This window comes from Clupea harengus, chromosome 5 (genome assembly GCF_900700415.2).
Source record: "Clupea harengus chromosome 5, Ch_v2.0.2, whole genome shotgun sequence".
NCBI lineage: Eukaryota > Metazoa > Chordata > Actinopteri > Clupeiformes > Clupeidae > Clupea > Clupea harengus.
The window spans coordinates 8,422,447-8,445,991 of NC_045156.1; the positions used below are offsets into that span (position 1 = coordinate 8,422,447).

General features: G+C 41.6%; 2 protein-coding genes and 3 non-coding genes across 19 annotated transcripts; 1 reads left to right on the top strand and 4 right to left on the bottom strand.

Annotated features, from left to right (window-relative positions):
- Window positions 1-281: 281 nt before the first annotated feature.
- gnl3 (guanine nucleotide binding protein-like 3 (nucleolar)) lies at window positions 282-5,562 on the bottom strand. 2 transcript variants are annotated; one of them, XM_031567593.2, is made up of 15 exons: window positions 5,343-5,562; window positions 5,051-5,109; window positions 4,345-4,485; window positions 4,113-4,232; window positions 3,933-4,019; window positions 3,638-3,770; window positions 3,185-3,288; window positions 2,913-3,057; window positions 2,578-2,665; window positions 2,197-2,374; window positions 1,475-1,617; window positions 1,093-1,229; window positions 857-1,002; window positions 684-747; window positions 282-542 (listed from the first exon to the last, which is right to left on the bottom strand). In XM_031567593.2, exons 1-15 carry the CDS (start codon window positions 5,353-5,355, stop codon window positions 424-426), a joined length of 1,677 nt encoding a protein of 558 aa, XP_031423453.1. In that variant the 5' UTR covers window positions 5,356-5,562; the 3' UTR covers window positions 282-423. The 2 variants fall into 2 exon arrangements, with proteins under 2 accessions (XP_031423453.1, XP_031423452.1); XM_031567592.2 differs by having other exon boundaries at window positions 842-1,002; window positions 5,343-5,561.
- LOC116220629 lies at window positions 1,873-1,945 on the bottom strand. Its single transcript, XR_004163790.1, has one exon. It is a non-coding gene; the product is annotated as a small nucleolar RNA SNORD19 (small nucleolar RNA).
- Window positions 2,460-2,536, bottom strand: LOC116220617. Its single transcript, XR_004163779.1, has one exon. It is a non-coding gene; the product is annotated as a small nucleolar RNA SNORD69 (small nucleolar RNA).
- On the bottom strand, window positions 2,757-2,829 carry LOC116220628. Its single transcript, XR_004163789.1, has one exon. It is a non-coding gene; the product is annotated as a small nucleolar RNA SNORD19 (small nucleolar RNA).
- On the top strand, window positions 5,488-23,097 carry pbrm1 (polybromo 1). 14 transcript variants are annotated; one of them, XM_042707790.1, is made up of 33 exons: window positions 5,518-5,573; window positions 5,943-5,975; window positions 6,244-6,389; window positions 6,516-6,613; window positions 6,721-6,868; window positions 7,228-7,377; window positions 7,753-7,869; window positions 7,968-8,036; window positions 8,237-8,335; window positions 8,430-8,515; window positions 8,640-8,731; window positions 9,340-9,556; window positions 9,990-10,131; window positions 10,614-10,708; window positions 11,143-11,422; window positions 12,520-12,567; window positions 13,287-13,392; window positions 13,863-14,502; window positions 14,865-15,076; window positions 15,422-15,604; window positions 15,774-15,931; window positions 16,023-16,283; window positions 16,424-16,540; window positions 16,982-17,127; window positions 17,248-17,405; window positions 17,782-17,965; window positions 18,131-18,335; window positions 18,558-18,759; window positions 20,514-20,669; window positions 21,109-21,264; window positions 21,725-21,777; window positions 22,231-22,444; window positions 22,699-23,097. In XM_042707790.1, the coding sequence occupies exons 3-33, from the start codon at window positions 6,252-6,254 to the stop codon at window positions 22,869-22,871; spliced, it is 5,103 nt and encodes a 1,700-aa protein (XP_042563724.1). In that variant the 5' UTR covers window positions 5,518-5,573; window positions 5,943-5,975; window positions 6,244-6,251; the 3' UTR covers window positions 22,872-23,097. The 14 variants fall into 14 exon arrangements, with proteins under 14 accessions (XP_042563722.1, XP_042563724.1, XP_042563725.1 ...); XM_042707791.1 differs by lacking the exon at window positions 5,518-5,573 and adding an exon at window positions 5,599-5,774; XM_042707788.1 differs by lacking the exon at window positions 5,943-5,975 and having other exon boundaries at window positions 5,488-5,573.
- Window positions 23,098-23,545: the final 448 nt, after the last annotated feature.

The following is a 23,545-nucleotide window of genomic DNA, read 5'->3' on the forward strand; positions in this document are numbered from 1 at the left end:
GTATTCCAAATACCAAGGTTTGTCACTAAACCATGTAAGTCAACTCAAAGTGGTAAAACTCTTAATAGGGTCCAATGGCTTTATTCTTCTACAAAAATGAAGCCATGGGGCTCTTCTAGGTTTACCAAGAACGGAGTTATCTAATCAAGAGTGACACTGAGGTAAACAAAACCGGGGGGAAAATGGAGAATGTGCAGGGATCTCAAAATCAGGATTTAAAAAGCACCGCTTCAGGTGAACTCTCCCTTCATGCACTTTGTTTAGACCAAAACTGACACATATTTATAGATGAGTCATTTATTTTAACATCGGCATATTTACAGAGAATGCACAATAAATTGACAGACCTTAGACAGTAAGGTCAACAGGAAAATGAAGTTTACATCAAAATGTAAAAAAAAAAAAAGACCAAGCTCCAAAAGCTCACATAAAGTCTGTGTTGAAGTCATATGTATCGTTGTCATTTTGCCGTCCGGAAGAGAGGTCAACATTAAAGGTAACCCGTTTAACCTCTGCCTTATGGGCTGCTGATGCCGTTTCACCTATAAAAAAAAAAATACAGGACCGATAAACAAAATGTACTTAGGGGAAACCCTGTAGGAGTTGCATTTCAAGATTTTTTATTTTTTTTTTATATCTTTCAGGACTTTCATTTCAAAGAGATCCCTCTGAAATGCACAAACCTGTTTCTATCTTCTGTGTTGTCTCTTCCGCTTCATCTTCATGAAGGTCATCCATCTCAGCCGCCTGAAATTTTGAGTGAAAGTGGGTCAGTCACATTCAGCATGTTCACCACTTCACACCATTTCCCACGCATGTTCTCAAAACAGACTTCTCCTACCTCACTGCCACCCACCATCTCCTCTTCGTCTTCCTCCACGACCGTCTCCATGACTGCCTCCACAGCCTTCTCCTCTGGGATCTCGTCCTCGTTAAACGTCCCAGCAGTGGGACCCGTCGAGAGGAATTCCATACTGCTAGCTGGGTTTGGACACTTCACACCTATAGAATTGCAGTCAACACAACACGTAGTTAATTATCAACAGTAAATAAGAAAGGTATTACTATAACTGAGAACAGAGCTGGACTCACTGTTAATGGTTTCCTCGTTGCCACTCTTGAGCTTGACCATATCCACATCCCTCTGCATCTCTGTTACCATGGCGTCTGACAGGTATGGAGGCAGGGAGTGGTTCGTAGGGGGCTTGGAGTAGTAGCTCAGTTTCGCTCTGTGGAAGGGCAAAAAGCCAAGTGAGACCACTTTAAAAAAAAAAAAAAAAAACTGAACTCTTCTGGAGATGATAGACCAGTAATGTGAGAAGGCTATTCCAACATTTCTTGACTTCAAATGCAATGCCAATTTATGTTTCAGGACATTTTTTAATTTGATAGTATCTGAAGAATATCATTTGAAGAGTAGCTCAAGAGTTAGTAAGAAATCAATTTCTCTGTATTGCAGTATTGAGAAGCTCACCCTGTCCAGTCATTCAAAAATGTGCTGGCAGCCAATTCAGTGTTCAGGACACCGCCTTTTATCATTAATCCACGCTTCTTGGCAAAATAGGTCAAAAATTCATTTGAATTTCTGTAGTCTGGAACATTATACTGCAGCATAATCTAAAAGACAACAAAACAATGAATCAAATACAGACAGACACTAGTAGTAATAGAAACCTCCGTCAAGGGTGTAGGGGTGAAAAAAGTGACGCAAACCACGTGAGCTCTCATGCAAACTTTCTGTTTTGCATTGAAGTTCTTACAGCAATAAAAAAAAAATATATGTTCTGTAACTTTATTTTGAAGCCTGGCAAAAGGTAAAATGGGTTTAAGCAAAGACGGTCTTTAAAAGAACATAACTAAAAAAAACAGTAAAGAAGAGATGAGATCAGAGTTGGATTATTTTGTCCTCACAAAGAGTCAGTCAAGCGTGAGCTCCTCATTTCTCATCTGCCACTGCCATCTTACGTTTTCAAATAAGCATCCCATACAACAGCATTAAGAGACGCAAACCGGGGGCATGAACCAGCCCAGCGTCAGTAAAGAAAATGAACCAATGGGTTAGAAATTAAATAACCAATTTCACGAAAAAGTTAAAGTTTGCACCCCTGACTCTGGTGTGAATACAGCTGGGTTCCATTTTAATGGGACAGTTTTCCTAGAGGACAAGAAATAAATGAGAAAATAATGGGGTCTCACCTGCTGCTGGTTACACTGGTTTAGAAGAATTCTAACAGCTTCCACTGGGCTTTCCTCTTTCTCCTCTACCTTCAGACTTCTGAGCACCATGGAAACGGGAGGGTTGGAAGGCGTTGCAATTATTCCAGGGCTGTCAATCATCTTGACAGCTTTGGAGATGTGGACTTCCTGCATGGACCTAAAAAAAGGTGAAGTCTGTCAGCTCCAAAGCCATCAAACAAACCTCAAAACATGCACTTAAATTCAGGAAACTTTGGGAATTTTTTTTGAAGCTCAGTGTTGGATTGAATGAAGACTCCATGGTCTTGGTCAGATCTTCAAGTTCATCATACTTCAGAAATAACCCAGATTCATTAGAGCTTCCTCAAAGCCTCGACTCACTTGGTCAGTCCTCGCTGAACTCCAGCATGGCAGGCCCTCACACCCTTCATGCTGTTGATCAGACTGCTCTTCCCTGTGCTGGGGAAACCTGGCAAGAGGGATAATGGGTTAAAGCAGAGGTGTGAGAAGACGGTCTTTAAAAGAACATAACTAAAAAAACAAAACAAAAAACACAGTAAAGAACAGATGAGATCAGAGTTGGATTATTTTGTCCTCACAAAAAGTCAGTCAAGCGTGAGCTCCTCATTTCTCACCTGCCACTGCCAGCTTACGTTTCCACAAAAGCAACAAATACAACAGCATTAAAGGATTCCCAAATAAAAAGGTCCACTTACCGACAACACCAACTTTAAGCATGATTTCTGTGTCGCGCGTTTTGGCAATATTTTCTAGCAGCTCCATGAGACACGTGTCACCTAAAGCAGCAAACGCTCGGGAGTGATCCACTCGTCCACTTCCCTTCCGTCTCTTCTTCTCTTCCTGTCACATTCACATCTCTATTAAATATTTTAATCTTCACGAAAATTAACCAACAGGAACTACTAAAACTGCTCATGACATGCAGATTTGTCCAGATGTAATTTGGACTTGACTAAACTGTACCTACCACTGTTCTGTCTTGAACTTGCGTGGATGCTTTGAAGACAAATGTTGGACACTCCAGTTGAAGATAATCCAGCCATTTTTTCAGATTGTCCTTTGGTACAAGATCTGTCGAGAAACAGGTGTGCTCTTAGTTACACAAACTTTCTGTTTTGCATTGAAGTTCTTACCGCAATAATAAATAAAATATGTTCTGTAACTTTATTTTGAAGCCTGGCAAAGGGGAAAATGGGTTTAAGCAGAGAAGACGGTCTTTAAAAGAACATAACTAAAAAAAAAAAAAGTAAAGGAGATGAGATCAGAGTTGGATTATTTTGTCCTCACAAAGAGTCAGTCAAGCGTGAGCTCCTCATTTCTCATCTGCCACTGCCATCTTACACGTTTCCAAATAAGCATCCAATACAACAGCATTAAAGGATTGCCAAATAAAAATGAACAGCGGTGTGGTTTTGCATACCTATCTTGTTCAACAGGAACATCAGCTTCTTGCCCTCATGTTTCAAAACGGCCTCCTCAAGCTCAGGACACCGGCAACCAAGAGGGTCTCTGGCATCAAGGACTTCTACAACCACATCAGATGCTTGAATGACCTAAAAATAACGCAAGGATTACCTTCACTTGTCAACAAAATAATTGAATTGTCCCTAGAACACATTTTACCGTAACCATTTCATCTACCAAAAAAAAACAATGAATGAACAAACTTCACATTCTTCATTAAACCATTTATGTAAAGAGGAAACTCCATTCACCTTGTTCAGTTCTTGGCAACGGAACCTCTTGGAGCTTCTGTCTGAGCCTGTAGCGGACTGTTTCTTCTTCTGCTTTGTTTTCTTATCCTGCGAAAAGAGAACGATTAAACAGGGATTCCCACTTGTACAGTGGGCTACAATGTGTGACTGCGGCTGCTCGGCCTAATGCGATGCTCTCACCTTTTTCTGTTTTTTGGCCTTGGGCTCTGTTTCTGCTTTAGCAGCTTCCTTCTCCTGCTTTCTTTTCTGGGCCTTTACGGTTATCTTGGCAATTCGGGTCTGTTCCTTCAGCTCGTCAAGCTGTTTCGGGCATAAGCAACATTTTCATTATTTAGCCAGCACTCAGTGTACATCACTTCACATGGGTTGTGATACTACCATTAGAATTTAACCATAGACTAAATTAACTTACCGCTAGTTTTCTCTTCTCAGCCTCCCTCAGAATCTCCTCTTTGAAAGGTGCACTGTTCGGTACCCCAATATCCTTCTTGACACGCTTGCTTATCCCATTTTTTTTGGCTTCTTTACGTAGTTTTTTGTGGTGTTGCCGGACCTAGTGTGAAGTTGAAAAAGGAAAAAACCCATTACTTCAACCTGTAAAAATGTCAATCTGAGTGTGTCTACCTAAACCATATATACAATTACAAGAACATCAAAACAGATAATGGAATAAGCTGGCTTTGGAAACTACCTCTACATTCAAGTAACTGTACACAATATTCTGTCTATTAGTTCCCACAGGAAATCTTCTGGAACCTGGAATTGCTTAGACATATGAATATTCAATACAAAAGAGTATAAGGCTTATGGAGTGTATATTCCTCAACATAGGCCTTGCCGTACTCTACGTGAGAAAAGTTAATCGGTTTCTATCTTTATTTTGATTATCATATAATGTAAATGCTCATTGACCCAAGAAAGTGACAGCATGTTTTAATAATTTAAAGATTTTTTTTAAATTAAAGTCAACATTCAGGAAAAACATAATACTTGTGTACGGTTACTGCTATTCAAGCTAACTACGAACACCCAGACGCCATGCCTGCATCTACAACAGGTACGTAGATATCCAGCATGGTAAGCCTAGTGCAGCGAGCTCAAACGGACATTTACCTTACCTTTTTCTCAATTTTGAAACGCTTTGCACAGGTTACGCGCTTACTTGCTTTCTTCAACTCTGTTGGCAAAAAAGTGGATAACGCAAACAATATTAGTGACCATGTAATTTTCGTTACGAATAAACCCATGAGCTAGCCACGCTAGCAGAGAATTGCTGTCTCTACTGACCAACTTGGTTATGCAAAACATAAGCTAACAACCTAAAACAAGTCATCTTAACTCGAAAGGACACAACATAGCAGTTACGTTACAAAACAACAAAGACTTTAAAACTTAAATCTTAACACTTACTCGGGCGTTTCATTTTGTTAATATACGCAGACACACCGGAGAGTTGAGCTGTTTCGATGCACGTGGATTTCGTCCGAGGAAGTGAGCTAGCGTGTGTTTCGAGTTTCCGCTTCCGTTGTTGGTCATGATTGGGTTAATTTTTTCTCTAATAAATCAATCAACTCATCCGAATGATTTGGTATAACGTGAAGAGGCTCATTAGCTATTTTTTTTAAGAAACTGTGCAAAAGGGTAAGTTCTGCAAACCATCACAGTGTCACTGACTTTGCATCAGCAGGTTTTTCTATTCTGTGCACATCGCTAGCTAGCAAGATGGGCAATGTCTACAGAAGAATTCCCTCTTTGTTTTTTGTGTTCTTGACGCTATTGGCTACGAGGGGTTTTGGCACCTCAACCTGTCAGTTTAGCAAGCCAGCAATTGGAGACTGAACGGTTAGTTGAGCATGTATGAATGGAATTCTGTTAGCCCGCCACTTTAGCTGATAATGTCGTTGTCTCAACGAGCCGTTATTTTATGTATATCATGTTCAAGACGAACTGAGAAAAGGCACTGATATGTTACCTTAATCGAACCGTTATAAATTGTCATTCTTCGCGCAGGGCCGTCACCACCCCGGACAACGAAATAACACGGTGAAGGCACCCGCTATTTTGATGTTGATTCGATATCTGTCACATTAGTTAGCCAGCCAGGGACATAGTCAGATGTAATTTCTGTTTTGAACTGCAAGTGTTACGTGTTACTCTACCGTTAATTGGCTAATCAAACTGACTGGTATCAAAAGGTGAGAAGACAGCAGATAGACGAAAAGACGAAAGATATTCAAAAAGACCAGTGTCAGATGATTTTAACAACATATGGCCTTGCTGAATCGTAATCTACTATTGTCTAATGATTTAGGAACCACTATGGGCTCCAAACGAAGGAGAGCCACTTCTCCTTCAAGCAGCGTGAGTGGCGGGGACTTCGATGATGGTCAAACCACATCAATGCCTTCAACCAGTCGCAAGAGAAGACGAACATCAAATATCCCCACTGTTGATCCTGTAAGTGCGTCCAGTGCCATCCTGCGGGATGTTTATGTTTCTTTCCTGTTTTTTCTGTAATTATATTCTCTACGCTCCTGGTTGAACGTCACATTTTACACCTGACCGATACCATCCTTCACACAGATTGCAGTGTGCCATGAACTCTACAACACTATTAGGGATTACAAAGATGACCAGGGCAGAATGCTTTGTGAACTGTTTATTCGCGCACCAAAAAGAAGGTGGGTGACAAAACCATTGTTGAGTTCAGTAGTTGAGGGATGAGAACAGAACATCTCCTCAGAATGCTGTCACTAAAAAGGTTGTTTTAATTTGATCAACCTCAAAGGAACCAGCCCGATTACTATGATGTGGTGTCCCAACCAATTGACATGATGAAAATCCAGCAGAAGCTGAAAATGGAAGAGTATGACGATGTGGAGCAGCTCACTAACGACTTTCAGCTCTTATTCAATAATGCCAAGGCTTATTACAAGGTACAGCATCATTCTCAATTAATAAAAAAAGCAATATAGTCTAACAAAGTGCAAATAGCATGTTTGTGATTGTAACATTATTGTTGATTGTTACATGGCATCTTAATATTAATTAACTTAAGAAATAAATGACCAAAACTGTTTGAATGTGCATTTCAGCCCTTTTAAAGAAAACATGTACTATATTTTTTGGGTAATACTAAGAACATTAAGAGGTGACAAAAGTGACAGTGATAGACAGAGAATCATATCTACCACCTCAACCTGTTACACAATGACACTGAAATGATAACAGAGACACCAGACCTAAATAACTTTGACTAGAATTCCAACTTCATTCACCTTTCCTGTGTCTGCAGCCTGACACCCCAGAGTACAGGGCAGCCTGCAAACTGTGGGACCTGTATACCCGCACCAAGAATGAGTTTGTGCAGAGGGGAGACTACGATGAGGAAGATGAGGATGGCGACGATCCTCAAGAACTCCCAGGAGTCTCCAATGAGGAAGAGGTGAGAGGAGCAATGCCCTAAAATGGCGGCATTTTTTACCATTCAAAAGTAGATGTAGGCTAGTAAATTAAGTCAAAATCCTTTTTGAATTAAAACAGTTAAAATAATTTGTAACAGGTACTAGGGGCCGCATTGTGCAATGCATAGCCTACAAATTAGCCATTTTGAACCATTTGTGTAAATATAGCTTGTTTTTATTTTTACATAAATCAGTCTTTAGTAACACACTAATATATTGTGTCTAGTAAGTAGAAAAATGTAAGCTTTTGAAACCAGTCAACACAGCCTGGTTCATGGCTCTTGCTGATATTCAATTGTTTGTTTCTTTTTTGGAAGTTCTCTCAGTTCAAGTTTTTGTTTGATTTCTGTTGATAGTCTGCACCCACCTGTCTGAAGGATGTCCTTGAGCAGCTTCTCGATGCTGTGGTGTCTTACACAGAACCCTCTGGAAGACTGGTCAGTGAGCTCTTCCAGAGGTTGCCTTCAAAAGTGGTACGAGATGGCCCTACTTGTGGTTGTTTCTTTGTTGTAACATATCTTGCCTCTGCATTACTGTAGAGTTTGTAACTTATCTGTGTTTTATTCCTTAGCAATACCCAGATTACTATGAGATTATTAAGGATCCAATTGATCTGAAGACCATTGCTCAAAGGATACAGGTGAATGGAATTATCAATCAATGCATTGATATGCAAAGCAACAAATAAACACAATGCAAACCTAATGACGGCCTACTGCTTTTAGATGTATTGTTTTGCTGAAGCAACTGCCTTCCTGCTCAAAGTTCCCCCTGTGTCCCTCAAGTGAGTGTATAGATTTTCTATGTGTTCAGCTAACCACGTTGTTATTTATTTCCTAGATGGGCTTCTACAGAAGTCCTCATGCTATGTCAAAGGACATAGATCTCTTGGTAAAAAATGCCAAGACATATAATGAACCTGGATCACAGGTTTTCAAGGTACGATATGTTCGTAGCGCCAGATGACATCATTCCTTTTTTAATAACATAGTTGTTCTTCAACTGTTTGTTATTATTTATTATCCATGTACAGGATGCCAACACTCTCAAGAAGGTTTTTGCCCAAAGAAGGGCAGAACTTGAGCATGCTGAGCCCGTTAAGTCCAGTATACGAATAAGGTATTTTTCCCCATCTATAGTGTATGAAAGTAATAGCTTTTTCCTAATACATCCCCAATGGTTGTGGAGGTTACGTGGAATAGGGGTTATTGCAGAGTGTTATTATGCTTGCCTTTCGTGGCAGGAACAGACGATCAGCTCAAGGAGACCGTCTCTCAGCCATAACCATGGCACTGCAGTATGGCTCGGAGGGTGAGGAGGACGCCATCCTCGCTGGTAGGACTTAATGCTCTGTGCCTCCACTCGCCCTCTCCGCTGACTCTAAAAAACTGAACAACCACTGGCTAGCAAATTTGTTCTCATTCACTTACATTCATTTCTGAGAACACTTGGTATCTTCCACTTGCACAGAAATGAATGCAAGTAAGTGACGGCTTGTCCAGTTAGCTGTTGCCCATTTATGTTATCAGTTGGTATTAGAAAGTACAGGAGCTTTACCATTGCTCTGACTTAAGTCCATGCATACTAAGGAGCAGCTGTCCTTGCATAAGGTGAATTATTATACTGTTGCCCTCCTTGGTGTAGTATTGACTTATTATGACGGCAGATCAATGTAGATGTCCAAAAGGATTAAAGTTTAATGGGCCATATTGTTCCATTTTGTGACTTTTGTCCTTTTATCTATGTAAAGCACATTGACTATGGAATCTGCTATATAAGTAAACTCGCCTTGTCTCACTGTGATCATCTCCAAATTACTCAACCATACCCCTAGCTTCAGAGTGATAATACCACTAGTGAAGGCTACTTGACCTATGAATCCTGTTATCTTGATCCTGATACTGATGGTTATCCTGATGCTGATTGTAATCCTGTCATGTCAGGATCAGTCCACTATGACGAGGGTGAGTCGGAGGCTGAGAGCATACACTTCAGCATGGACGTAAGCAACCCCATCTTCCAGCTATACGAGGCGGTGCGTGGGGCCAGGAACAACCAGGGCCAGCTCCTCGCCGAGCCCTTCTTTCAGCTGCCGTCCAGGAAGGACTACCCCGATTACTACCAGCAGATTGTCCAGCCCATCTCCTTCCAGCAGATTCGGTATGAGTTCTCATGGGAAGGCAGGCCTCTTGCCAGTCTCTAATCACTATCTGCTGTAACAAAACTATTATGTTTTAAAGCTGTTTCACTACTGTTTCAGTGAAGATGCATCAGGTATAATTGTTTTATAATGTTGGCTTATCTAACAGGGTATGCTTCTGCATCTAGTTTGATTGCCAAACAGAATAAATACTGAATGAAATGTACACCTTCATCTTTATTGATAAATTACTACATGTAAATGTTTCAGGATTCCCTCAGGTAAATACTCAAAAGATATAGACTGTAGTACAGACACTGCCTGGTCTTTTTGCTCCGATTTTTAAAAAGAGTATTTAATAATAAATATTAAAAATATTTTATATTATAACTTCACAAAACTATCACATTGCAAAATGAGCATCAGAACACTGTTCTCCTCCATTTCCGCCAGAATCAAAATGAAAAACAACGAATATGAGAGCATTGAGCACACAGAGGCTGATCTCATGATGATGTTTGAGAATGCCAAGCGTTACAACGTCCCCCACTCTCACATCTACAAGAGAGCCCTGAAGCTGCAACACATCCTGCAGGTCAGTGCCACGGCCATCCAACACCATTGGAAACCTTTCAGTGACCTTTGGTTTCACCCCTTTCAATATTTATGATGCTGTGCTACCCTTCTAAAGCAGAAACTGTCTTTTGCTCTTTGGTTAGTTTAAGTCAGAGTGTAGAAAACAGCTATATGGTTTTAGAATCAGCACATAGGATACATTGAAACTAGGTTTGATTGAAGCTGCATTAGGATAGGTATTTCTATTTCTTCTGTATCTTACATTTTTTTTGCAATAATATCTTAATTGCAAGCTTAGCATGGTCATTTATTTATCGAACACTTAATGAATGTGCAGACCTGTATATACAGACTTGTGTGCAGTGTTTTCTATCGAGTCCAGGAAAGAGGCAAAGGCTGTTGATAAATATTGATGAGAATGAGGGGGCAGGAGGAAAGGACTTGTAAATATTAATGTGTGTGTGTGTGTCTGTGTGTGTGTGTGTTTCGTTTTTTTTTCAGCTGAAAAGAAAGGAGCTTTTGAGAAGTGGGGACGAGGACAGGGACAGCATGCTCTCTTCCACCATGTCCGATGGCAGCACCGCCAAGAGGAAGAGGTACAGTTGGCTCGGCACACTCACATCTCAAACAAACAATCGGAATTACAACACAATTACCAGGACCTGTGTGATCCTTCTGATGGTGCAGTGAAGCATGATCTTGGCTATGTCAGGATAATTTCCTGAGGAGCCTGATTTCTGTACACTTATTTGGTTTAGCTGTTATCACTCGGGTGTAGCTTGTCTTGAATTAAATATTGTGTTTATGACCATTCTTTAAAACAAACCAATTCAATATCTAAAAGAAGATCTTTAGTTAGCGTTCTTCATCTTGTTTAGGTGGTGGTGAGGTTGTAGGCTAGATGTTGCTAATAGTGAAATTCTGTACCGTTCGACACATGATTTGGAAACTGAAGCATTCGATCTTCAGTGGCTGTGTATCTCAGTGTACTTCTTCATAATGTCAAAAAATGCCTCCTTGCCTTTACCAGCCACAAGAAGAACACTAAGAAGAACCGCATGAAGGTGCTGTTCGCTACGCTGACAGAGGCGCGAGAGATGAACACCGGCCGCAGACTTTGTGACCTGTTCATGGTCAAGCCCTCCAAGAAGGACTACCCGGACTACTACAAGATCATCCTGGAGCCTATGGACCTTCGCACCATTGACCACAACATCCGCGCAGACAAGTACATGAGCGAGGAGTCCATGATGGAGGACATGCGGCTCATGTTCCGCAACGCCAGACACTACAATGAGGAGGGATCCCAGGTAGGGCTCTAAATATTCCATCATACATTTATATAATATATATATATTATACATTTATAATGCAGCAATTCAGTACCGGATGATGAGATATTCTGGTGTGATATGGTATGGTATACAAGACATAGCACAATTTGATACAGTAGCCCATGATGTACATAATCTAAATACCCCAAACATAACAAACTCAACTAGAGGTAGACTGATATATCCCTATGACCATTTATCGGTTCGTATCAGTATCAACCTAATATTGGTGTTGCTGATATTTGGCCGACTGCACCTTCTTGTGTTAACGTTATTTATGGCAGGTTTACTTGCATACAGAGTTAAACTAGAGCTATTTATATTTTAAATATATATATTTTAATATTTAAATTTAAATTTATATAATTATAAGTTCAATTTGTTATTAACATTCATGTCTGTAAACTCCTGTTTGGGAACTATAACTAAAGCGATTGCTGCAAAGATAATTGGCTCACTAGGGAGTCACACTGGGCTAGGAGGAAGGCATTCACTGCACCCTTTCAATGTCCCAATTTACAGTATATACTTTAACATCTTATTTTAGAAAACTCACGCAGGCACATTTTAGTCAGATTGCATATCTTAAGTATGAAGCTAACGTTATAAATATAACCTTACGATAACCGCCACTACAGCGCGGCCATGTAGTGTGTAGTTGTATATAGACTTGGAATATAAGGTTTGTGTCTGTAGGTTGGGCGTGTCCCTTCGTGCTAGCCCACTCTTAATTGGGGAATGCTCAGAGCACTTTTAGGGCAATAGATCTATAACCATCTGGCACATATCAATGTCTCAAGAACCGCTTTAGCCTAAGTTTTGAAATTTGGTATGCTTATACTTGGCTACATTTGCTCACATCTCTTGAAGTACCATTGGGATTGCTCAACAAAATGGTCACCAACGGTCAATCAAAGTTCAGCAACCAATACATGCCTGTGATGTAAAGGTTCAAACTCCAACTTGGACCCCAATGATATCTGCTTGCGGCTATATTTAAAGTTATTATTATGAAAGTGTATATGTCTTCTTATTTCACTTAATTCTTGCTCATTTTCTGGCCTGTTATACAGCATGGGCCTATTGGACACAGGCCCAGGGGCCCTAAAAACCCAAACCAAGTAAGCACCACTGCTCCGCGGTTGACTCTTGAGAGACTCTAAAAGGCCCCTACAGTACACAAAGGGATTCATGGGCCCCCAGCCCGAATACAAGGGGTCTAGAGCAAGGCTGAATCGCGACTCATTATAATTTCAATTATAATAAAACAATTAATTATGATAAATGAATGTCGGCCCAAAATATCGGCCAGATATTGGTCATCGGCCATCCTAAGGCATTAGATATTGATATCAATCGACCCCTAAACTCAACATGAGAAAATATGTGATCTTAATACCAAAACGTAACAAACAGGAGCAAATGCCTCTAGTTCAACTCCTGTATTAATTTCTGCAACATAGGGTCTATAAATTTGACAAGATTTTTTCTCTTTCTGTAAACACTTTTACTTGCCACCAGCAGCGACAGACTTAGTCTGCCAGACATACCAACAGGCCTAATTTGAATATACTTGTATTGTACTATGTCCTTGAATGAACTTATTTACTAAATTTGAATGCTTTTGATGCATGTCTTTAGTCACATACATGAAAACCGAACCTTAATTGAATTTGATTGATCAGGTGTAATACAGTCAAGCAATCGATTTTTTCTGTGCTTTGTTGTCTTTTTCTGCTTTTGCTTCATTTATATGTAAAAAGAAAATAGAATAGAATAAAAAAATATGTTAAAGCTTTTACAGCATGACTGCTCATTATACTTCCTGCTTTTCTTTCAGGTCTATAATGATGCCAACGTCCTGGAAAAGATCCTGAAAGAGAAGCGGAGAGACCTGGGGCCAATGCCTGACGAGGATGACATCGCTTCCCCAAAACTAAAAATAAGTGAGTGACTCACGCAGAGCAGTTATCAAAAAAGGGGATATAAATAATAAACCAAATTAATAATTAATCATTTCTAATATTTTGTTTCCTTTCTTGTGTTGATGTGTTTTCCAGCCTGCACGTTGCCTTACTTAAACAATAGCAAAGACTGTTTTATAATGAGACTCCTTCCTCTGTGTCGCTGTGAGATTCTCATAGGTTTATGTGGATGCTGAATGTGTGCAAAGTTTGTCCTCCATCCCAACATGTGTTGGGTGTTGGGTGTTTGCATAGACAGAAATGTCAGACACCTGCCAGCCAATGACATGGGTGTATTTATTTATAATTATATTATTTGAGACTCACTCACAGCACAGGGAGGGTATACTTTTTTAAAATCTTTAACCCAAATTTAAGCTTCACCATTTATCACTGCTTTACACAAATTCATTACAAATCCTACCAAACTGTATCACCTTATTGATTGACAGGGAAGAGTGGCATCTCCCCGAAGAAATCCAAGTACCTGACCCCGCTGCAGCAGAAGCTGAACGAGCTCTACGAAGCGGTGAAGAACTACACGGACAAGCGCGGCCGCCGTCTCAGCACCATCTTCCTGCGCCTGCCGTCGCGTTCCGAGCTGCCCGACTACTACGTGGCCATCAAGAAGCCTGTGGACATGGAGAAGGTCAAGAGTCACATGCTGGCCAACAAGTACCAGGACGTGGACGCGCTGGTGGAGGACCTGGTGCTCATGTTCAACAACGCCTGCACGTACAACGAGCCCGAGTCGCTCATCTACAAGGACGCCCTGGTCCTGCACAGGGTGCTCCTGGAGACGCGGCGGGACCTGGAGGGGGGCGAAGACGCCCACGTGCCCAACGTGGCCCGCCTCATCCAGGACCTCATCCGCAGCCTGTTCGTGTCCGTGCTCGGTCACCAGGACGACGAGGGCCGTTGCTACAGCGACTCGCTGGCGGAGATCCCCGCCGCTGATCCTGCCAACGCGAACAGGCCCCCGCTGAACTTTGAGATCATCAGGGCGAATGTGGACAAAGCGAGCTACAAGAGGCTGGACGTGTTCCAGGATCACATGTTTGAGGTTCTGGAGAAGGCCCGACGCTTGCACAGGTACAACATAACAATGCAAAGTGTGCATTTAGTATGGTTTTACTCGCCTTGTATTTTGTGTTATAATTACAACTTCTTTGGTGCACGTAGCTCTTTGTCTTGTCATTAAGTTATTATATAGGAGTCAAAACATAACAAAGAATTCATTAGAAAATATTTGTGTTGATTATGTTCAACCCAGCTCATGGTTTTTAGTCTTTTTACAGTACTGGTTTTTACTGATTTGTCATCTGAAGTAAATAAAAAAAAGTGCTAGTAACTGCCGTACCTTTACTGAAAAGACTGAGATTTTTGAGGATTTGGCAGACAATGACCATTTGACTGTTATTACTAATACCATGCATTTGTAATGACTTCTGCAGGACAGATTCTGAAATCTTTGAGGATGCAGTGGAGCTACAGCAGTTCTTCATCCGCATCCGAGACGAGCTGTGCAAGAACGGAGAGATCCTGATGACACCCGCTCTCAGCTACACCTCCAAACACCTCCACAGTGACGTGGAGAAGGAGAAGAAGTCGAAGCTCCCCAAGGAGATGGAGGAGGACAAGCTCAAGCGAGAGGAAGAGAAAAAAGGTACTCTCCTCTACCCCTCTGTGACTCATTCCGTGGCAATTGAATTGAAATTAATTTTGTGTCCTTTTTTTGTAAAGGGAGACCTTGGCTACAAAACATAAAAACAAAGTGGGTCCACCAAGCTGAAACACAAACAGCTACTGACAACCAGTACAACTAATTGGCTTTATCTAAATTGAATTTACCCACAGTACACCTCACTATTGACTTGTATCAACTACTGGCTTCTTTGACTAAAAATATGCCCCATCGCTCGATTGAGGGTACCACTGTGCTAAACTGGTCCTCAGTGACTGAACTAAAGGGATGTTTCATGAAGGGTCTTTATTCATAATTGTACGACAGAGGCTGAGAAGAGCGAGGACTCAGCCGGAGGAGCCTGGCAGGGCGTGCAGCGCACCTACAGTCAGGACTGCAGCTTCAAGGACAACATGTACCACGTGGGAGACTACGTCTACGTGGAACCGGCCGAGCAGAACCTGCAGCCTCACATCGTCTGTATCGAACGCCTGTGGCAGGACGACGCCGGTAAAGGGATTTCATTTACTGTGTATTTACTGTATTCATTTACTGTATTTGTGTTTGCATTCACTTCATTCATTCAATTCATTACTACGTTACCTAGAACATGCTGAAGGCTGTGCTTTTCAGTGTGTGAAAGTGTCATGTTAATTCATCTTACCTATGTTTTGCCCAGGTGAGAAATGGCTGTATGGCTGCTGGTTTTACAGACCTAGTGAAACCTTTCATCTCGCTACACGGAAGTTTCTGGAGAAGGAGGTCTTTAAGAGTGACTATTACAACAAAGTGCCTGTCAGCAAAATACTGGGGAAATGTGTGGTCATGTTTGTCAAGGTATATTTGAATTTACATCAGCATTCATCTTTAAGAAATATATATATTTGTGGACTTTTATATCAATTATGGTCTTAATAAAACACTGCAGGAATACTTCAAACTGCATCCAGAAGGCTTCAGGGCAGAAGATGTCTTTGTCTGCGAGTCTCGTTACTCAGCAAAGACCAAGTCCTTCAAGAAGATCAAAATGTGGACCATGCCTCTGAGCTCTGTGAAGTTTGTCCCTCGTGATGTGCCATTGCCAGTGGTCCGCGTTGCCTCAATGTTTGCCCCTAAGAATGATGAGAAGCCCCCCGACACAGCTGAAGATTGTAATGATTGTAAAACAGGGCCATCCATCATAGACAAGGTGAGATAGCACATACAGTGTGAGGTCTTTTCAAGGTGGTTTCACTATTGCTATTCAAATGTATGCGTAACACGTTTTTCTAAAGCATAAACTACCAAAGATTGTATCACAATTTTTCTGTATTCAATTTCTCTCTTTAGAGTGTAGAGAGGACCGGTCATGGTCTTGTTGTATTGGCATGCAAGTGGAATCCTGCAGTGCCTGCACCAATGGGAATGTCTTTCTTGATGGTACCCAGTTCAACGTGGGGGAATTGTGTACATTCATATTTTATCATCAAAATATCCCTTCGTCATTTAATATCTGTGAGGTCATGATCTGACATGGCCAGTAAGTCCTAATGGTATTTAGTTTTATACCATATATTGAAGATCCAGTCTTAGATTTGTCACCCATTGTTCAAGAAAAAAACCTGATTCATGACTGACAAATCTAAGACTGGATCTTCAATATATGGTATAAAACTAAATACCATTTCTCCAGAGATCTTCACTGAGTGAACAATGTTACACCACCCCTGCCACCATCACAGGATTATGTCATTCATTATTAGCTTATATGTTTTGGACGATGATTTGGACTTGGTGTAGTGTGCTCCAATGTTCAAATCCTACACTGGATACTTTTCCTTCACTTGAGCTTTTCCTCCTAAAACATACACTGCAGATAGTGATTCTAATATTTTTTTTCTCTTGTAGGAGAGAGAGGATGTGACTATGGACATGGCCAACGGTGAGACCGGCTGTCAGTACTTTGAGCAACTCTGCTACAATGACTCGTGGATGAAAGTGGGAGACTGTGTCTACATCCGCTCTCATGGACTAGTGCGCCACCGAGTGGGCAGGTGAGGTATAGCACAATCTGAACGTGTCAGAGAAGTTCCTTTGTGGCAGTGTTGATCTTCTGGTTAGTGCACAATTGTAATGTGCTTCAATGAAAGGATATCTCATGTTTCTCGTGGCAGGATTGAGCGGATGTGGGTTCGAGATGGAGCGGCCTACTTCTTCGGGCCGATCTTCATCCACCCAGAGGAGACCGAGCATGAGCCAACTAAGATGTTCTACAAGAAGGAGGTGTTCCTTAGCAACCTGGAGGAGTCCTGCCCAATGACGTGCATCACTGGTGAGGTTCATCATAGCTCTTGATTAGCCAGGAACCTCCGGGAGTTGCTGAAACCAAAATCAAAAAAATGTACCTTGTTTTCTTGACTCACATGGAGATGAATCACAATAGGTTTGTACCCCACAATGTAGAGAATGGGCGAGGAACACAAATGCCAGTGAGGCCCTTATTAATCATCAATTGTCGTGAAGTCTGTGTTTCACATCTTTTTATATTGAAGGTTCTTTCGATAAGGTTCCTTCCTGATTAACAGGGAGTTTTTGTGTCTGGTGAATTACTTCTTCACATTTTCACAGGGTTGTTACACTTGATGCTTGATTGTTTTTGTATTTCAGTTTTTATTCATTTTTTATTCATTTGTATTTTGGACCGCTAGGAAAGTGCGCTGTGTCCTCGTTTAAGGACTACTTGTCGTGCCGCCCTACCGAAGTGCCCGAGGAGGATGTTCTGCTCTGCGAGAGCCGCTACATCGAGAGCGAGAAACAGATGAAGAAGTTTAAAGGCCTCAAACGCTTCTCCTTATCTGCCAAAGTCGTTGAGGATGAGATTTACTACTTTAGGTGAGCTGTCCAACTTTACAACTCCTCTGGTTCTCATTCATCTCACTTAGATGTTGTGTGCATAAAAGTCTGAATAAAGATAGTGGCACTGTACTTTTTAGAAATTCGTGAAGACATACAAAAAAGGTATTAAGCATTATGCCTTTATGTCGCTGCTTCCGCTAGGAAACTGATAGTGCCTCAGAAAGAGCCGTCTCCCCTTCTGGACAAGAAGATTGAGGAGCTGGAGGCCAAGTTTGCTGACATGACGGACGAGGAGCTGGAGGATCTGGGGGATGACGACGGAGACACGTCTGATGCCCAGTCCATGCCCCAGCATCAGACACCGCTGGCCAGCGACATGGACATGATGCCATACACGCCACCTCAGGTGGGTAGACACCTGCCCATCCGCAGACAGGGGCCTTTTGACTCTCTCTTAATTAACTTTGATTAAAATTCTTTCTTTTTGTATTCTCTCTTTTTCTTCTTCTTTCCCTTTCTATAATTTCACTTGAACTCCTCTCTACTTTTTTACCACTTTTATCTTTTCATCTTCCCTCCCCTCCACCTTTTCCTTTCCTTTCTCTCACCCTCTCATTCATTGCTTCAGTCGACTCCTAAGTCCATAAAGGGCATGTCTAAGAAAGAGGGCTCGAAGAGGAAGATCAACATGAGCGGCTACATCCTGTTCAGCAGTGAGATGCGAGCCGTCATCAAGGCCCGGCACCCCGATTTCTCCTTCGGTGAGCTGAGTCGGCTAGTGGGGACCGAGTGGAGGAACCTGGAGGCCAAAAAAAAGGCAGAGTATGAAGGTATGTGACTGTGACCGACAGACAAGGCAATGTTAACAATAATAAGTCACTTTTTTAGCAATGGCAACTAATATTTATATAGATTTTTCACAATAACATAAAACAACAACAAATAAAACAATGGAAATTCATAGAACTGCGTTTCATATGTAACCATCGTTGTATTTAATTTCTACTGACTGCCAGAGGGGGTGCTTTAAGCACCTGGATGACAAATTCCAACAACCCCATGAGGAAGTCCTGTTTGGCCTGTGAAGGCGTAGGAAGGAAGGCTGTTGCTACCGGGTTATGAGAGACCACATTAACCCTATAAAACCTTGCAAATGGAAGGTTCTTGAAGTGTATAATTTGTAGTACTTGTATATAGTCATATAATGAGATTATTTTGACGTAATTTGTACAGTGCAGATAAGCGCAGACACTCCCATGCACCGTAGCAAATAATTAAATAAATGATTAACCAACTAGATCATTTCATTCAAACCACTTTATCAGGGTGTGTTGCATTGTAGTCGAAACTCAACAACACGTCAGTTACACAATGCAAACAAAGTCTCGGGGAATGACCCCTCTTTTCACTTTTCTGTTTATAGTTTGAAATGCTATACTTACCCTCCAACTATCTAGTGAGTAAAAGTCAAAAGTCAAGTCAAATGTATTTATAAAGCACATTTAAAAACAACTCACGTTGACCAAAGTGCTGTACAATTTAATCACAATAAAATAGAAAATCAAATAGAAAACAGAAACAAAACACTCAACTAAGCATCTATATGCACAGAAAGCAAGTATACAAGTTATCAACTCCGATCAGGAGGATCCAAATGCTAGGGAATAAAAGTGGGTTTTGAGCCTTGACTTGAAGGAGTCAATAGAGGGGGCTGATCTGATAGAGAGGGGGATGCTGTTCCACAGTCTAGGGGCTGTAATAGCAAAAGCACGGTCACCCCTGGAGTATTATTAAAACTGATCATGAACTAAAGCTTAATGCTTTTAAACTGCCAATTGCCAAATTAGAGTGAACCTGCTTACAAATGATATCGCTAGCAGAGGAAATTAACTTTACCTTAATTGACGGTCGCAGTATTTGGAGGAGAAGGCTTCAACCCTGCTTCCGGTTACAAGACTATTATGCTATTTTATTTCTTATGTAAAATGGTATTTATTGTTACACTAGGTCTCTATTGCTCGTGGCTTGATTGTTCTCACCCTTGTATGTCGCTTTGGATAAAAGGCTAAATGACTAAATGTAAGACTACTAGCGATGCCTATACACTCCTGTAACCTGCTTACCGAAGCGAACCTCCCTCCTGGGTGAACCTGCCTTTAGTACCGTTATAAAGGGCCCACGTCTCCCAGGTCACAGGTGACGTGGTTGATACAAATACTCGACCTGCACGAACATGTTGTGGACATCCAGGTGCTTGGTCAGTAGAAATGAAATAGAACATGACATAATCGCTGCTAAATGTGCTCAAGCCGTGGTTCTGGCTATTGGCCTAAAAAGTTTCCAAGTGTCTCATCAGCCATAAGGATCCTCTTTTCAGTCAGACAGTTTCCACATTCATATGCTAATGATGAATTTGTGTGCGTTTGTTCGTGTGTGTGTGTCTCCGTGTGTGTGTGTGTGTCTGCGTGTGTGTTTGTGTCTGTGTGTGTGTGTGTGTGTGTGTGTGTGTGTGTGTGTGTGTGTGTGTGTGTGTGTGTGTGTGTGTGTGTGTGTGTGTACATCCGTACCCTTCCGTCCTGTGCAGAGCGGGCAGCTAAGGTGGCTGAGCAGCAGGAGCGTGAGCGGGCGGCCCAGCAGCAGAACTCCCCGAGAGCAGGTACCCCAGTTGGGGCGCATATGGGGGTGGTGGCGCCCCCCACCCCCTTGGGGATGCTTAACCCCAGCATGACCCCTGCGTCAGGTAACCCCTCACAGATGTGGATGAACCTTCTTGGGGGACACTCAAAGCTGGAATACTGAAGCTCAACTGCTAACACCGTTTTGTCTTGTGTCGTCACACTCCTTCCTTGCCATCCTTTATTGTTTTCAAATTCTCGCCTATTTTTTTTATTTTCCCCTCCCACATCTGAAAGCATTTCCAGTAAATGCATTCCCCTTTTATCACGGTACACAACAGTGTATTTCTGCATGTGCTAGCAGGATTTTAAACGCACTAGTGTAAAATAAGAAGGGAACTTTCTTTCTTCTGTCCATACATGATGTCTTCTAACGTAGCGTGAACAAGCTTGATTTGATCTCCATAGTGCATGGTTTTATTTAGCTAGCTGCATGATGCACTGATGCATGAATCTCTTTTGTTGCCACCTTCTTCCTCCTCGCTCCTCCCACTTCAACAAAAGGCATGATGGGTACCTACGGGCCACCTATGATGCCCCATCAGGGCCCAGACGGAATGGTTAGTATACCTGGCATGCCATCACATCTTATGGGTATTCCCGTCTTACCCCATCACCTTCCTCACGGTATGCCTGGCTTCCCTGGCATGCCTTACCTGGGTAAGAATGGATTTTGTGCCAGTCACCCATATCATCCAATGCCATGCCCTTGCAGTTGCTTCCTATCTCCCAGACTAACTCACTGGAGGGGCTACCTGTACCACAGGCGCAGGTGCTTCACATACTAACAAGTAGGTCGTGGCCATGCCCAACGTGACAGTCAGTTGCAATCCTGTCATGTAGAAGGTGACCTGCCTTAACATCCCTAATATCATTTTCCTTCGGCCACAAAAAAAAAAAACTACCAACACAATTATGATAACAACAAATTATATCCTCAAATCCTTTCACAGTAAGTGTCAGTTGTCTAGAGGATATCCAAATGTCCATCAGAAATCTGAGTAATGCATGTTAACATGTGATCCCAATTTACTCTTGCGTGGAGTGCTATGGCAGGCTCAAATAGCCAACACTAGATGGCTCTAATGTGATGTTTCTGCAATGGCTTCTGTCCTCATAGGTCTGAATGGCATGAACGGAAACCCTGGTGCTGGAAATCATTATGGAACTCAGGTAAACTCACACACTGGTTTCCAGGAGCATTAAAGGTGAGGTCTGCATTTCTGGCAAGAAGCTGTTGATATTTGAGCACAATAGCTAATCAAATTACACAACTCCCCTCTTTGCTCCTGAAGCAGGTGTTGATTGGCTGGAATTATTTATGGTTCGTTGTTTCCCGTTTACGTAGCCAGAACTGTACAAACATCAGATTTGTTTGAGTGCACACACATCACAGACAGCAAGTAGACCATGAGGAGGAATTCATTTAATTTTGACAAAAAGTGTTGGACTAGAATCGCAGACCATTTAAGTTTTGAAATTGATGGATTAGCCCCAAATTTGTGGTTTTGTAAACTATGTGAACATGCTCATTTTTCTTGCAGTGGCACCATAGTGTCCATTGAAAGGGCGCAGATCTCTGGAAATAGACTGTGTGCAACTTGAAATTGACTGTTTCTCTTACAGATGGGGCATGCTGGTCAAGGGCATCACGCTCCGCCCCCTTACCCAGGACAGGGCCAGGGAGGGCAGCCTGCGATACAGCAGCCGACCACACCCATATTTGTGGCCCCGCCTCCCAAACCACAGCGAATCCTGCACTCTGAGGCATATTTGAAATACATAGAGGGACTCAATGCAGAGTCGAGTACGGTTAGCAAGTGGGACCAAACTCTCTCAGGTAATCATCTATAACATTATGCTATTGAAGAATTTTGAACTCTTAATTTACAATACAGAGTTCTGAATCCAATATGTATTGAAATGTATTGGACATATTTTAGGACTAACATCAGTTGGCACTAATAAACACTTGATACTTGACCAGCTTTTTTTCCATCACTGAATAAAGTTGCTGTAGCTGTAGCTTACAACTGAAATGAAACAAGGGTAAAGAGGCTATGCATGTGATGTGATCTGTGTCTTGTAATCCAGCTCGTAGAAAAGACATACGTCTGACCAAAGAGCAGGAGAGCCGGCTGCCATCCCATTGGCTGAAAAGTAAGGGCGCCCACACCACTATGGCTGACGCCCTATGGAGACTGCGAGACCTTATGCTCCGGGACACGCTCAACATCCGTCAGACATACAACCTGCAGAACATCTAACCATTCCTACTCTTGTGTCCTCTTGCAGAGGGAAAAGCATTGTAGTTTTAATGTTGTAATACTGTGAGTTCACTTTGTCATGGTTTTGTAAAATTTGTCTCATTTAGTTGGTTGCCTTGGGTTAGTGTTCATGCTGTTTTGTATCTGCATTTTAAATGTACTGTTATGTGTTGGGAACTGTTGTTCTGTCAACCAACATTTTCATAAAATGTTCAGAGAAACCGTGCTTAGTATTCCATTTGCCTTTTTGGTGTCCTTCCCTCTAAGTTCTTCCTTTGCCTTATGTAATCCAAAGCTGCATTTTATACTGTTCCATGATGAAGTATATTATTTTAGATATTTATCTGTTATAACTGATTTTCATTGACTGCAGTATCTCAAGTTCAAGTCCAAGTCTTTTATTGTCAGATGCACAGAACAACACAGTCAGACTGGGCACTGAAATTCTTAAGACAAGACACCGCACAACAACCTACCATAACATAACATACAATGAAAAAAAATTTGACATATGATAAACATAATAAACCTACTAAGCATACAAAATAAATATACAATACAATCTGCTAAACATATAATACACATATAGTAACCTTTTCTAACCTAAAGACAAATCAAGTTTGGGAGTAAGAGGTAGTGCAATATTATCGATAGTGCAAACAGTTGTGGAAAGT